The 14,864-nt window shown below is 33.7% G+C and overlaps 1 protein-coding gene across 3 annotated transcripts in view; it reads right to left on the bottom strand.

Annotated features, from left to right (window-relative positions):
• The window catches only part of LOC128555314 (protein transport protein Sec31A-like), a 32,469-nt gene continuing 17,605 nt past the window's right edge, over nucleotides 1-14,864 (bottom strand). For 2 of the 3 annotated variants that reach the window (XM_053537383.1, XM_053537382.1), the window contains exons 19-28: nucleotides 12,821-12,991; nucleotides 12,215-12,398; nucleotides 11,466-11,793; nucleotides 11,157-11,230; nucleotides 8,291-8,409; nucleotides 6,951-7,088; nucleotides 4,687-4,740; nucleotides 4,060-4,179; nucleotides 3,483-3,554; nucleotides 1-2,585 (exon numbers count right to left, since the gene is read on the bottom strand). In XM_053537383.1, coding sequence (XP_053393358.1) covers nucleotides 2,397-2,585; nucleotides 3,483-3,554; nucleotides 4,060-4,179; nucleotides 4,687-4,740; nucleotides 6,951-7,088; nucleotides 8,291-8,409; nucleotides 11,157-11,230; nucleotides 11,466-11,793; nucleotides 12,215-12,398; nucleotides 12,821-12,991 — 1,449 coding nt within the window. In that variant the 3' untranslated portion in view covers nucleotides 1-2,396. The remainder of the gene's footprint in view (nucleotides 2,586-3,482; nucleotides 3,555-4,059; nucleotides 4,180-4,686; nucleotides 4,741-6,950; nucleotides 7,089-8,290; nucleotides 8,410-11,156; nucleotides 11,231-11,465; nucleotides 11,794-12,214; nucleotides 12,399-12,820; nucleotides 12,992-14,864) is intronic. The other variant, XM_053537384.1, reaches the window with a different exon arrangement.

The following is a 14,864-nucleotide window of genomic DNA, read 5'->3' as shown; positions in this document are numbered from 1 at the left end:
CTTGGTTCGTAATGTTTTATTATTTTTTCACATAGTTATCATTAATCAAGAAGTATCAGTCCAATAAGTAATAGTATTAACATCTATATGACATTTTATTCTATCTGTCATTCTGTGAGAATTCATTTATGAAATAAGATAATTTATATTTACAGGAAACATGTTCAATTACATTAAATGTTATGTTATCAAACCTATAGTACCTTTAAAACTGACTAGCTATTAATTAAGAGTAATTCATAGTATTATGTGGATAATGATTGAATACATCAAAAAAAAATGTGAATGTGTTCTATCTTATCAAATTCCTAATAGCAGACTAATTATACAAGCTGTTTTTCTTGTATGCATTATTATGTAGTTTTATTTCAAGAACAGCTCTGTCCTTGTTGACAGTCTACAGCAATTGTTTCTTCTTATATCTTTGAACGTAGATTGCCTCTAGGTTATGCCTATTTTGATTTGGGAAATCTATTTTAGTCAGAAAGTTTTCAGTGCAAGTGCAGCCAGTTAAATGTGTCAGGACAATCTGAGGTTCAAGACAACTATCTTAAGAGTCAAAATTCTAACAGTGTTGGACCTCTGTTAGACACGAGTCTGGATTATGGCTACATATAACTGACAATTCTACTTCATTTATATCTACTACAACTTTATAAATGATAAAATAAACAACAGAATATTTCAATGCAAAATAAAAGAAACAACTAGCACAAAGTCTTCACATAAATACTGTTAATTATCGCTGAGTAAATAATTTACTAAGTTTTTGCTACTATAATCTCTATCTATTTTGATTTTTTGGTGACAGAAATTATGCAAAAGTATTATCACACAAAATAAAATATTAAATCAAAAAGGTAATTTACAATTCCGTGTGCAAATGACAACTTTCCAACACATATCGGTCAGTGAGAATTGTCCAAAAATAAAGATTCCCTATTCCAATTTACCCCTGGTTAAGATATAACAGAAATTACATATTCATAAATCATCATCTTTCTGCTACAGTATGTGAAATTTTGTCTGTACTCAAAACAAGAGTAAATTGTAGAATTTAAAGTCAAAAACACACAATTTCATGACACAAAGATGCGAATCATCAACAGCAATGTAAATGTCTTTGAAAAAGTAAACAAGAGATTACAATTTCGTACTTGTACAAATAAGTGTAGAACATCACATTTTATTTCAGTATACGTCTGAGGTGCAAATGGTCAAAATGTTGCAACTCTAAACATAACTTAGCTGTACAAATTCAAAATGTACTAGTAAAAGACTAAAATGTAAAGTTTAAAATGTGTCGATTTATATGTAGTCCTTAATTTTGTCCACAGTTTCCAGCAGGCTGCATAGTATACACATAAGCATTTGTAATAAGATTACCCTCTCTATCAATTAGATGCCATACATCTATATTTTAATCTTAAAGACTTAAAAAAATTATTCCTTAACATTTATATGTTTGGTTGCCTTGGATTCAAGATGCACATTTTACAAACACATCAGATCAACAGTAACACAAAATGTGTAAAACCTTCTTAATTACACAAAGCAAATTCTCTCATATTCCTTTATTATATCTAGAATGAGCATATATATAACAACACGAGCATATAAAAATAGCATGCTTTGAAAAGGCATTTTATAAACAGCATACATGTTAGAATGATCTCCTAAACAGGTGGTTTAATACTTGAATAAAACTTCTATTAAACAATTTTATGAACACAATATGTTCATTAGTCATTGTCAAAATATGAATGTGTTTGGGTTTTTTTCTGCAGACAGAAAACATGCATAACAAATACATGACTAGCACTATCCATTCAGTCTACAGTACAATTATGACATGGAAATAATATGAATTTGCCTTCATAAAACATTCTAATTTACTAAAATACATATCACAACTTCAGCATGAAACAATTGCAACTGCTTCTTTGTTTTATAATTAACACATATTTTATGTTTAAGAAGTTAAGCCACTTGAAGACTGTTGCAAAATGTACTATAATGAAATAGCAAAGATGTACCAAATAACAGAAAATAACTGTTCAAAGGTAACTTCTTCGTCTAATTCTTATTTTATACACCAACTGCATTGTAATAAATATCTTATAATTTCAACACTTTTCTGGCATGGACAGCAGTCATCATCTATATCAACAGATTTGTAGACATGATACATTGTCATGAATAGTTACCTAACCAAGATCACAATCATTATGTACACCGTGTACTTTATATAATTTATTAACATTATATACACTGCATTGTCATGAAGCTGTAACTTTGAATAATTATCTAGCTCAGAGAATAATGATTGCAAACACAGATTTGAAGACGTCACACACCGTCATAAATTTGAAAAGTTTTTCTAACACAGAGCGCTATCATTGTACGTAGACTTGAAGATGTGATGCCGACTGTATCAACATTTTTAGTCCTGGCATGAAACTGCTGATTTCTGAGAAATTTCCCTGACTGACCATTTGTGTATAAATTGCAAGTCCTGTGTTATAATCATACTGTTGTACAGTTTGAACAATCTGGTGTAAACCTTGAATAACTGCAGGCGATAACTGAAATATGAAATGACATAATGTGCTATATTAATTACTTTATTCCGTTTGATGTAACATCATAACTCTTAATTTCAATAAACCAGTCAAGCGTATGGTACAAGCATCTTTAAGCAAACCATGCTGCATTAAAGTAATTAAGAAATAATTTATAGCAAAAGAGTGCTTTAACACTATTTATGCACAATAGGCAGTTATACGTTTTGCTTAATAACTGCACAAGGGCGCAGCCCGAGTGAAATTACTTGTACGACATATTACCGCCAGTGTATAAATAGCGTTAAAACACTCTTCTGCTATAAATTATTTCGATTCTAGTATGCCATTCATCTAAAACAGTAGATAAAATATAGAGGCGCTCTTTCTTCGTCGCAACAAGAACTATGACATCACTGCACATTAACGTGACATCATTCTAGCGTAAGAGTGTTTTAACAGAGACAAGCATATTAGAATGAAATATAATGACAAGGAGCAGAAGTTACTCATATGTAGGTTATGCTTCCAAATGTATGTCATCAATTTCAATTTTTGTAATATCTATAAACAGAAAGTAATACATTTAAAATGTCAAAAATCACATTGGGTACTTTTTAAATGGACATCTCATGTGTTTGCTATGAACTATAGCTAAATTCCTTCATTTTATATTTATTTTTTACTGTGTGACTAACCAAGTAGACAGCCTTTCTACATATTTTAGGATTATCAGGTTTTACACAAAAAAAAATATATAAAATTACTGCCAAGAATTCACTTATTGGCTTTTTTTAAAACGTTTGATTAATACTTACTTAGCAAATGAAAAAACATTATTACTTTTGAAAAAGAAAAAGACATCAATCTAGAGTCCCTGAACTGTCAGAAATTATATTCAATTTCTAGGGGTATACTTACTGTGCCTTCTCTAAGCCTGTCATAAAGAATTTCTAGCTTTTTCATTACATCATCCAGCTTTCTCTTCATTTGCTACAAACATATAATACTTAAATTTAGTTCAAAATATATACAAGACATTTGTTTAATGCTTTTTACTGAAAAATTGGAATATATCAGTGAATTACAAATATTTCAGTGATGATATCATTTTTATTTTTCACTGGTACGAAATTATATTTGAATGAGAAAGAATATGAATGGTTAATAGTTGGAAATTCTTTCCAAAACACACTTCAATAAAGATACAGATGTATATCAATATACGAACATGGAAATATCCCTCTACTATAAAAGAAATCTAGAAATATCATAAAACTATTTAACTTTTTTTTTTCAACATAGATATTATCATAGCACTGTGATATTATTACAAACTTTATGAGACTGCACAAGTTATTGCAGGATCCCACTTTGTGTGACATACAAATTGACGATTAATTGAGGTGAGGAGGCAAGGCACGAGTCCTCTTTATTGATACACTAATAGGGAACTAATTATGAAACATTACTACCGCAATGGTGTGGTTTTACTTACAGCGTTATTTGCTCTTGTTTGACAATTATGCACCAAATTATTGAATATATCTTGTAAAACTTTATGTTCTTCTGGAATAGGTGCTTTTGGAACTTCCTTCACAGGCTCTGGCGCAGCCGGCTGAAAAAAACAAATCCAAGATTTATATTTTTCAAGGATTAATTCATTATTCTGTAACTTAGTTCAGGCAAAAAAGACAGTGCAAACTCTTAACATTGCACGGTATAAATCTATCTTTAATTTGAGAACATGCAAACTAAAATCAGATAATGAAAATATGACTTAGATCAAACTTTATTTCAAGTATTTAGCACAGATATTTAAGTGTAAAATAGGTTTCTTGAACTCATTACTACATTACTTGATTTGAATTAAAATGGAGAACATATTCTAAATGTACACATTTGTGACTGTGTAACATTCTGTTTTCACTTCAACTGTCAAGCGGGCAAATAAATAAATGCATGCAGCTGCACTTCATGATGTAGAACTAACACATTGTAGAACCAGCATGACAGAGAGCACTTAATGCATTAGTCAAGTCAAATCAAACTTAGTATGCTACATTTAGTATAAAGTGAATGCCTTTATTCATCCACCCTTGCTCCGAGACAAACATCATCTCACCTTTGGTGCAACATGGCTGTTAGTGTACGTAGGTTGTGGTGTTGTTGAGAATTTCTGGTACAGAAGATAGGCATGTTACACAATATATAAAATACAAACAAGCACTGCTGCAAATACTCTTCTGATATCATTCTTTAGCACATTGCATCCTAATTAACTTTTTTAAGTGACATGTTTTTACTAATTACGAGCTCCATTTCTAAAAACTGTACATAAAATATTAAGGTGTAAGAAATATGGTAGAGAAGGTTTTAATTTTTATCAAATTAGTTTTGTGATTTTTTATATATAGTCATGTGTTTCAAAAGAATCTTTGCAGCATAAAGTTAAAGCAAGCCCTCTATTCACAAATCTGTCAACTTTCTAAACAAAGAACAATGCTATATTTTTGTTTGTTTGTTTGGAATAGAGACCCAATTTAAGTCACGTGGTGACTTTTCCAGCCTCTGATAGTGGAGGGAGACCCTAGGTGCCCCTCTAGACCTTGTTTCCAGTATCAGCAGGCTCTTGGGTTAGAACCACTAACTTTTCATAGGCCAGCTGTATGGAACATGCTTTATAACTTGCAAATGTAAACATTGTTTTGCCATAGCTCTAACAGATGCATGTACCTTTTAAACAGATTGATATATTATTCTAATATACTGTCAAAGCTGGCCTAAAGTACCGGTAGTATAAAACATTCCAATGAAATTTGGCACAATTTTATGTCAGCGCATGTTGACAAAACATCAAACCCAACACTTGTTGAAATATTGTGAATAGAGAACCAGACTGTTTACTAGTATGTGCAAATCATACAAGCAGCAAAAATACCACAGAAGTATGAATTTCAACTATCTATGCCTTGTACAACAATATAGTAAAATATCATATTGATAAAGACTGTAAGCTGAAATGTTAATGAAATTAAAGAGAGTGAAATCTAGTCTTTAAAAATTCTATATCCATTTGGACAGCAACAGTGAAACAAAATAGCATCTACACAACAAAGTGGTAAAGAATTTAATGTGAGGATCTTAAATACTGAAATAAATGTGTATGAAAGAAAGAAGAAAAACTGTTAACAGTTATCGCTTGACTAGAGATACAATATTTTCTCTAGTATTGTTATTCTAGTATATATAACCCCTAAAAGACTTTTCACACAGCTGAACCTGTAAAGACAGATCATACTTGAGGATCCAAAAGGAAGCCCCAAAAACTGCTAATGTTTTAACCTAAAATAAAAATGAAACCTTGGCCTCCATTCATCAACATAATATATCTGAAACTTTAAAAGCTAAATTTTCTTTCTGTTCTGTCACTGCTAAATAAGCCCATACAGTAATGAAACACAGTATGATGATGTACTTTGCAGCTAAAGACAGCTCTGAAAAATGTCTGAACATAAAATGTACTAATGAAAGTTAAATACTTGCAACTCCAAACCTTAACAATTCATGAATATGGGTGGTGTGGTCTTTCGAGTCAGGTGGCTGTAGAATGGGCTTGACTGTATATTACTGTACATTCTTCTGAAGCTCATCCAATTTGTTTGTTTTTTTTTTTAAAATGTTACTTTTAAAATAATAAGATGCTACTTTGACAAAATATCTGCTGAAGTCTTTCAGGGTGATATATATTATATAACTGTTATTTAACTTAGTACAAATTCAACTTTGTTAGATAACTATATATGATGCAAGAAGTTGCAGAAAAAGAAAAACACAAGCTTAAGACATAAATATGTCTTTCAAAACTAACTCTGGCACCTTGAATATTTCCACAGATTACATATTTGCAAAAACTGTTTTTATCAAATGCTGTGCAGCAGGAAAAATAGAGACTAAAAGGAATATTTTAAGTGCCCCATTGTATTAAAGCTTTAGCCAGCTGGCAGCAAGTAATTCTACCTTTGCAACCAGTGCAGACCAAGATCAGCCTGCATATCCGTGCAGGCTGATCATGGTCTGCACTGTTTCGTTATTGAGTCAGTAAATTTTCAGTGAACATCCCTTCAGAAAATAAATGGTTAGCAGGGTAAGGGTTAAAGCCATATCCTCTAAAATAAGTCATGACTGCAATATCACTACCATATATTAACAGTAATGACTAAATTTCGACATGAAAAAACTTTGCACATAACTGATATTGCAAGTCATTGTAAAATAACAACTAACTTGTGTAAGACGGCCAATCAGATATTTACATTAAGACAAGGAAATATACAAGGTTTTGCTATTAGTCCCAGCATTGTGTTGTGTGTAATTTAACATATTTACCTGAGGTTCAGGTTTGTATTCCTGTGGATTGTAGAAATTTCCATAGTTCATTTGGCTTCCTGGCTGGCTCTGGTCTGGTACCTGGGGTTGACTACCATATATAGGGTTTGTGATTGGGGCAGGATCACTTGGCTGGGGCTGATATTAAAATACATTAGTATTAAAGCATACTTGTTATCAGTATCTAGTTACAAGTGTAAGTTAAACTTGGATATGGCCATTTATACATATGCTAATGGTTCCTTACAATACACAGACTTATCTCTTTACCTGATTACTGGGGCAATAATGGTTTTCCCAAATACTGCCTCCTTACATCTATTGCAGTGTTACAACATGGTTATTGGGAAACTGTTAGATCCAAACAGATACGATAAAAATATATCCTGTAATTGCATCACTGCAACATTTAGGAGACAAAACTGTTTCTAGTCCATCCTTCAAGGCTATTAACACACCATGAATACTTACATCAAGGAATAACTAGAGATGCTTTTGAGAAAAGCGCATGTCTCCCACAACTGCCCCTATGAAAAATGTCTAGTTTCTCTAGATGGTTTAGACGAGTTGATCCAATTAGATGGTCTGGATGAGTGGATCCAATCAGTAATTCAAGGGCCATAAATCAAAAGTGCGTGGGCGGATTTGGCTAGTTATCGAACTTGGCTAAGGTCTTATGGCCAAACACATTTTGTTCAAGTTTGGTGAAGATCGGATGAGAAATGTTCGATTTAGAGAGCGGACAATTGTATAAAGGCAGATTTTTCGGTAATTCAAGGGCCGTAACTCCAAAATGCCTAGACTGATTTGGCTAGTTATCAAACCTGGCCAAGCACATTTTGTTCAAGTTTTGTGAAGATCGGATGAGAAATGTTCGACTTAGAGTGCGGACAAGAGTAAAAAGGCCGATTTTTCGATAATTCAAGGGCTGTAACTCCAAAATGCCTGGACCGATTTGGCTAGTTATGGAACTTAGCCGAGGTCTTATAGTTAAACACATTTTGTTCAAGTTTTGAATTAGAGTGCGGACAAGAGTAAAAAAAAGGCCGATTTTTGGTAATTCAAGGGCCATAACTCCAAGACGCCTGGACCGATTTGGCTAGTTATCGAACTTGGCCGAGGTCTTATGGTCAAACACATTTTGCTTAAGTTTGGTGAAAATCAGATGAGAAATGTTCGACTTAGAGTGCGGACAAGCTTTGTGACAGACACACACACAGACTGGAGTAAATCAATATGTCTCCCACACCACTGTGTGGTGGGAGACATAATTACAAAAGTTATAGTAAGTAACATGTATTCTTATTTTCATGATCTGACAAATGAATTTCAACATTTACCTTTGGCTTGTCTTTTTTCATTACCATAGGAGGATCATTCCATGCCTTGTCTGGTTTGGAATCTTGGAACGAGTGGAAGTTTGGATGGGTACCACCACCTGAAGGAGGCTGACCATATCCTGCAAACATTACCAGAAACATTTTTGTTAACAATGCTAGTATTTCATGATTTTCCTATAGCTTTGTTTGCACTTATAAACAAGAGCCATGTCAGACATGGCTAATCCCCCCACCGGGCATATCATAATTGAAGGATGTGGTCCGCATCAGGGGTTTTAAGATGTGGAAGAAAGAATAAGTCAGTAGTGAGGTGGTTTACTGCTAAATTTTATTAATTTTCATGAAGAGTATAACTATGATGTTTTTCTATATGGCTACTGTAAAAAGAAGGAATGGAAAGCTAACAGGGAACAAGAGTGCCAGAATGTCACAATATATGCCCGTCAAAGCAAATTTCTTTACTCTAGCAGCTGTATTTGCAAATGGAATGTTAATTTTGTGGTTGTTTAGTAATCATTGTAAGTCTTTTGTTTTTTAAAGTCCACAAAAAAACTCCTTACTAGGTAGAGATACCTTATATATAATAAAATTAATAAAATACACATAAAACTGGAGAGTAACATCTATGCTGTACCACAGAAAAGTGGTCTTGTTTTTTCCCTAGGGTCAATTATAAAAATGTTACAATATAAGTTATTTATAGTAACAACTAAGGGAAGTTAATCTTTAAAAAAAGAAAAAAAAAAAAGAAAAAAAAAAAAAAAAAAAAATTGCAAGTCCACACAAAAATCTTTATCAGGAAGAGACTGGTCAAAATACACCTCAAAATTGGATTTAGCATGTTTGTTGTACTACAGAAAAGTGGTCTCGATTTTTCCCTACGACTAGTAATGAAAAAGTTACAATAAAAGCTATTTAAAGTAACAACAAAGGGAAGTAATTCTAAAGAAGGGAACTGCGCATGACACTTCGTCTCATGATGGTGTATAATTGTGCCAAGTTACATCAAAATCCCTCCATGCATGAAGAAGAAATGCTTCGGACAAAGTCATTCTTGTATCTGACCTTTGGCCTCTAAGTGTGACCTTGACCTTAGGCCTAGTGACCTGGATCTTGCGCATGACACTCCGTCTCGTGGTGGTAAACATTTGTGCCAAGTTATATCAAAATCCCTCAATGCATGAAGAAGAAATGCTCCGGACAAGGTTTTTATTCTTGTATCCTTTGACCTCTAAGTGTGACCTTGACCTTAGACCTAGGGACCTAGTTCTTGCGTATGACACTCCGCACATTGGTGGTAAACATTTGTGCCAAGATATATCAAAATCCCTCCATGCATGAAGAAGATATGCTCCGGACAAATTTCTTTAAGAAAATATTATAAAGGGGAATAACTCAAAAAATAGGCAAGGTAGAGTTATTGTTCTTGCACACTGCACTTCCTCCCAATGTGTTCTATCAGTGTATGAAGTTTGAAGAAAATCCCTCCAGTACTTTTGGGGTTATGCTCCGGACAAAATGTTTTAAGAAAATATGATAAAGGGGAATAACTCAAAAAATTGGCAAGGTAGAGTTATTGTTCTTGCACACTGCACTTCCTCCCAATGTGTTCTATCAGTGTATGAAGTTTGAAGAAAATCCCTCCAGTACTTTTGGAGTTATGCTCCGGACAATTTTTTTTAAGAAAATAAGATAAAGGGGAATAACTCAAAAAATAGGCAAGGTAGAGTTATTGTTCTTGCACACTGCACTTCCTCCCAATGTGTTCTATCAGTGTATGAAGTTTGAAGAAAATCCCTCAAGTACTTTTGGAGTTATGCTCCGGACAAATATCGTTGCGGACGCACGGACGGACGGACGGACGGACAGACGCACGGACGGAGAGCATTTCTAATATCCCCTTCACCTTTGGTGGGGGGATAAATAAAAACTTGAATATTGTGACTGGTCACATTTTTCTTTATAAAGGCCTTGGAATCCTTGAATCCTTAAAACCGGACAGTCTGCTGGCAAAATCAATATACACTAAAATAAAACAAGTATGAATACTATCCTATATATATACTATCCTATATATATACCTTAGCATGCAATGTGAGAACTTGATCTCTGTTTGCAAATGATCCTTTTAAAAAGATTAAAATACAGTTGAACCTGCTTTAATGGCCACTGGTGTTATGCAACCACTTGCTTTAAGCAGCCAGTCAGTTAACTTCGCAAACTGATTTTTTCCCAAATTTTAACTTAAGCAGCCAGCTGTCTTGAGCAGACAGACTGTGTTGCTCCTTTGGTTGGCTGCTTCAGACTGATTTGACTGTACACTGAAAATCTGTCTAATTGGAAATAAAACTGTCAGGTCGTTGCTGTTGTCATGTGATACTGCATACAGGATCGACTGAACAGTTAAAGGTCCAATACTAAGGAAAGTGAACATTTTAATTTCTTTTAAAAAGCACAGAAACTATTCATTTTATTGGAAAATGAAAGTTGGTATGTAGAAATTCGAAATAAATCGCAGTATATGTACAATTATTTTTCTATGAAGTATGAAGAAAGTTAAAAAGACCTGGGGGGTCATTATGTCGATTCATTGAAATTTCAACATAATACACATACATTTCTTTGAGTTCCAAAGAACTTCTGTAAATTTTGACCTGCCAATCTTCATTATTTAGTGTCTTGCAGAAGTCTATGCACTGGCTATGAAAAAAATTGCCAACTCACTTTCCCTTAGTAATGGACCTTTAAAACAGATCTATGTAAAAACCCTAAAATCTCAGACAGGAGATAAGTTTAACAACTGCATAAAAAGAGGTTACATAATATTATTCCAGAAATGAATAATCTATGAAAACTGGGAATTTACCTGGTGTACCACTGTTATACATGTTACTAGGTGCCCCTGAAGGCTGGGATACAGCTGGTGTTGGATACTGACCTCTACAATATAAAACTAACCCTATCAGAATATACATTTATAATAATAAACAATTTCTAATAGAATGTCAAATATCCCACTTTGAATAATTTGCAAGAGAAAAAAAAATCATATAACATCTCTGCTTGAAAAAAGGAATGTTATGTCTAACATGTTACAAACTGTCCTTAAAACAGCATTATCACTCAAACCTATATATGATTTATGTCTAGAATATCTACATATAATTCCGCTTACCCATAATTGTATGCTGGCTGAACTGGCTGTGTGTTATAATCCATTGGATTGTAAGTGTTGACTCCATACCCAGAAGAGGCCGCTCCACCATACCCTCCTGTTGTTGCATTAGGGTACTTATGAGCAAGCGGCCCTTTGTTGGTAGGTGATGAGGGTGCACCCAATGTGACTTGACCACCGTATGTTGGAACTGACGAAGCACCAACTGGGTTACTGTACGAGGGTCCAGTTGGTCCAGTTAAAGGATTGTTTACACTGTATGTAGGTACTGTGGGACCATTCATGACTGGATACTGGTTTGAATACTGACCATGACTAGTGTATGTCCCTGAAAATAACACAAAACTTACTACTAGTTATTGCAAACATTTACAACAGATAATCCCTTCAGATAGGCATATTTCAACATGAACCAATTTTCTAAATCGTATATCATTCACTTAAGACTCTTTAAAATCAAAGAAAGCACCTGATCTTCAATTTTTCATAGTAGCACCCAAAGATCCCATTTCTGAAACATGTCCCTCCAGACACTTGTCCATCCAGACATTATTTCAAGGAAGGGCATGCAACCGAGTAGAACCAAGTCAGCCAGATGGCTTCCTAACAGGAAAGAATTTGATCCCTAGCAAGACTAGTACCTTAAGCACATGGCAATCTATGCTCTTAAAATATTTATTCAAGAGTCCAATCCACAGTTCACATTTTGTTTACGTAACAGAAACTGTATAAGGACCACTAGAACCTACCTGTAGTAGTAGTATTGAATGTAGAATTAGCTGTTGCCTGGTATGTAGTAGGCTGCTGTTGTCTAGGTGCCGGCTGCTGGGCTGCCACATTTACTTTCTGCCAGGGGCACTGTGGGGCTGACATTCCTTGGGGTACAACACTCAGGGCTTGATACAGTCTGTCCCTCAATACTGCTAGGCTATGCTAAAATGAGAAGAAAGCTAGGTTTGATAATTTCAGTGATCTATCTTTTATGCTAGGAACTTGGACTTAAACATAATTACAGTTTTGCTATCTGTATGTAAAATATAATTACTTCTTGTACAAACAATGAAAGCGAAGTATTGTAATTTGAATTGCTATCTTGAAAAACAATTAGAAAATGAAGTTTGATTAATATATTTACTACCAAATCACCTGCAGAGCTTGAAAATCCTCTTATATTACATTTATCAGGTCATCTTTATACATATTTCGCTCATATTTGTGAGTCTCCTATGTGAACTCACTCAATGACAGAGATTATGCTACTTCTATAATTGAATATAACCGTACAGTATGAAGCTGGCACTTCTGCACTCAAACAAGCTTATCTGCCAGAAAGCATCCAAAACATTTTAATTTACCTCTGAACTTTCACCAAGATATCTCAGTGCAGTATCTAAACATCCCTGTGAAGACAGAATACCAGCATATTCACTCAGTTTATCAGCTACGATACCAGTAGTGATTTCTGGAGCTTGACCTCTAGATGTCTCAACTGCTTTACGTAACAACATCACTTTCTCTACCAGATCCTAGCACAATTATAGAACAGATATACTGTGAAAAAATCTGTTTAAGTTTAAAAACATTGATTAATCAAGCAGTAACTCTGAAAATATCTTCAGTATGGTACATTATCATTAACAGCAATCAAGGTATTATCAGACAAAGGTGAATTATCAGACTAACATCTCATTTATTTCAATTGTTTTTTTAACTGTATAACTGACAAGTACTTTTTAGTTTTTTTCCTACTTACTAAGTACAAAAAAAAGACAGCAGCCTAAAATGTTACAAAAAGTCTCACATTTCATTGCAATTATTTGCATGCAGAAGATAAGAACGTGATGCCAGTTAAAGTTTGCATTGGTACTGCAGTAGTACAATCATGTATAAATGATCACTGAACACAGAATTCTTGCCTATACCACTAGTAACATAGTCTATGCAATTAACATGGAAAACAGCATTTTTTCTACAGAAACAAAGGTTGGCGATGATTACAGTTTGGTCCAACATTTCCATAACAAGATTTTTCCTTCATTTCTCTTTAATATAAAGAATGCTGATATTTTACAGCATTCTATGGAAAGCACTCCAAGGGTGGTAATAAGACCATTCTAAATTTTCAAAATATCTTGATTAGTTTTGCATTTTTCTTCAAGAAATGATTCTGGTGGGGTCATTTTTCCATTGTAAATTTAAGCTATTTTTGACATCAAATTAAAAAAAATTATCCTTTTTCAGGTATTAATAGATTGTTAAAAAAAACTTTCAGGATATCTTTGTTAGCATAAAAGCAATATTTCTTGCAAACATTTTGTAATTTTTTATCCAAATTATGATTTTGTCTGATTTTTACAGTGCAAAAAATGCATTTATTACCATACAATTAGCATAACTGAAGATATTTCAAAATCAAAAACCAGGGTTTTTTTTAGGGCTGATTTTGGGGCCGAATTTCGGCCCCATCCCAATTACAGAAATTTGCTTATTTTCCCAATTTTGAGGTTTAAATTTCCCAAAAACCTGCCAAAAATACCAATTTTGCTGTAATCTCAATTTTCAAGTTTCCGATTTTTCATTTTGATTCTTGTTCCTTATATTTTTTCGAGTTAGAGCTGTTCCTGTTTTAATGGAATAACCACTCAGGTACCGATTCGATTAAATCTTGCGAACTGTTCTATGTTCCGTACATGTGACTGCGATCAAGCTCGCCAATTTTTCCAGAAATAAATATATGTTGAGTAATAAATAGTAATATTATACAGATGTAGGCATAAAAAGGTATGCTGCTGACAACAAAAAGCTGTCAAGCTTTGGCTTTGTCAATAAAACAAGTGCTGAGAAACAGGCTACTATGATAAAGTCCCAAGATTCGGTAATATAAGCAAACGCTGATGACGAATTAAACATATCCTCAGATCAAGCCCGTTATAAAACATTGGATAAAACACTGTACACAAGTGAAGCTGGTATTGACCCACTGAAAACTGAAGGTTTTTGCTGACCCTTCTTTGTCCAAAGAGATTTTTGTGACTTTCATTGTGCAAATTGGTAGACACTTTCAAGAGACAAAAAACAACAGAAAAATTGACTTGTAAATTTGTAATTTGACATACAATGCTGAATAAAATTTCATATAACGGTAAAACTTATTTTTGAAATTTCCCAATTTTCAGGTTTTACATGCCATTTTTCCCAATTTAATGGGCCCCAGGCCCCAGGTTTGAAATGGTAAAAAAATCCCTGAGAATGATCCTACTACCACTCTCATAGGCCTTTGAAATGATGTATAGTTAATATCTGAACCTTGCAATTCATGAAAAAAACATTATTGATCAAGTGTATCAAAATGTAATTTTGGATGTTCTTAAGTCTGTCTAAATGGGAGACCACCTGCCT

This window comes from Mercenaria mercenaria, chromosome 2 (assembly GCF_021730395.1).
Source record: "Mercenaria mercenaria strain notata chromosome 2, MADL_Memer_1, whole genome shotgun sequence".
NCBI lineage: Eukaryota > Metazoa > Mollusca > Bivalvia > Venerida > Veneridae > Mercenaria > Mercenaria mercenaria.
This window is presented reverse-complemented; position numbering and strand designations above follow the sequence as displayed.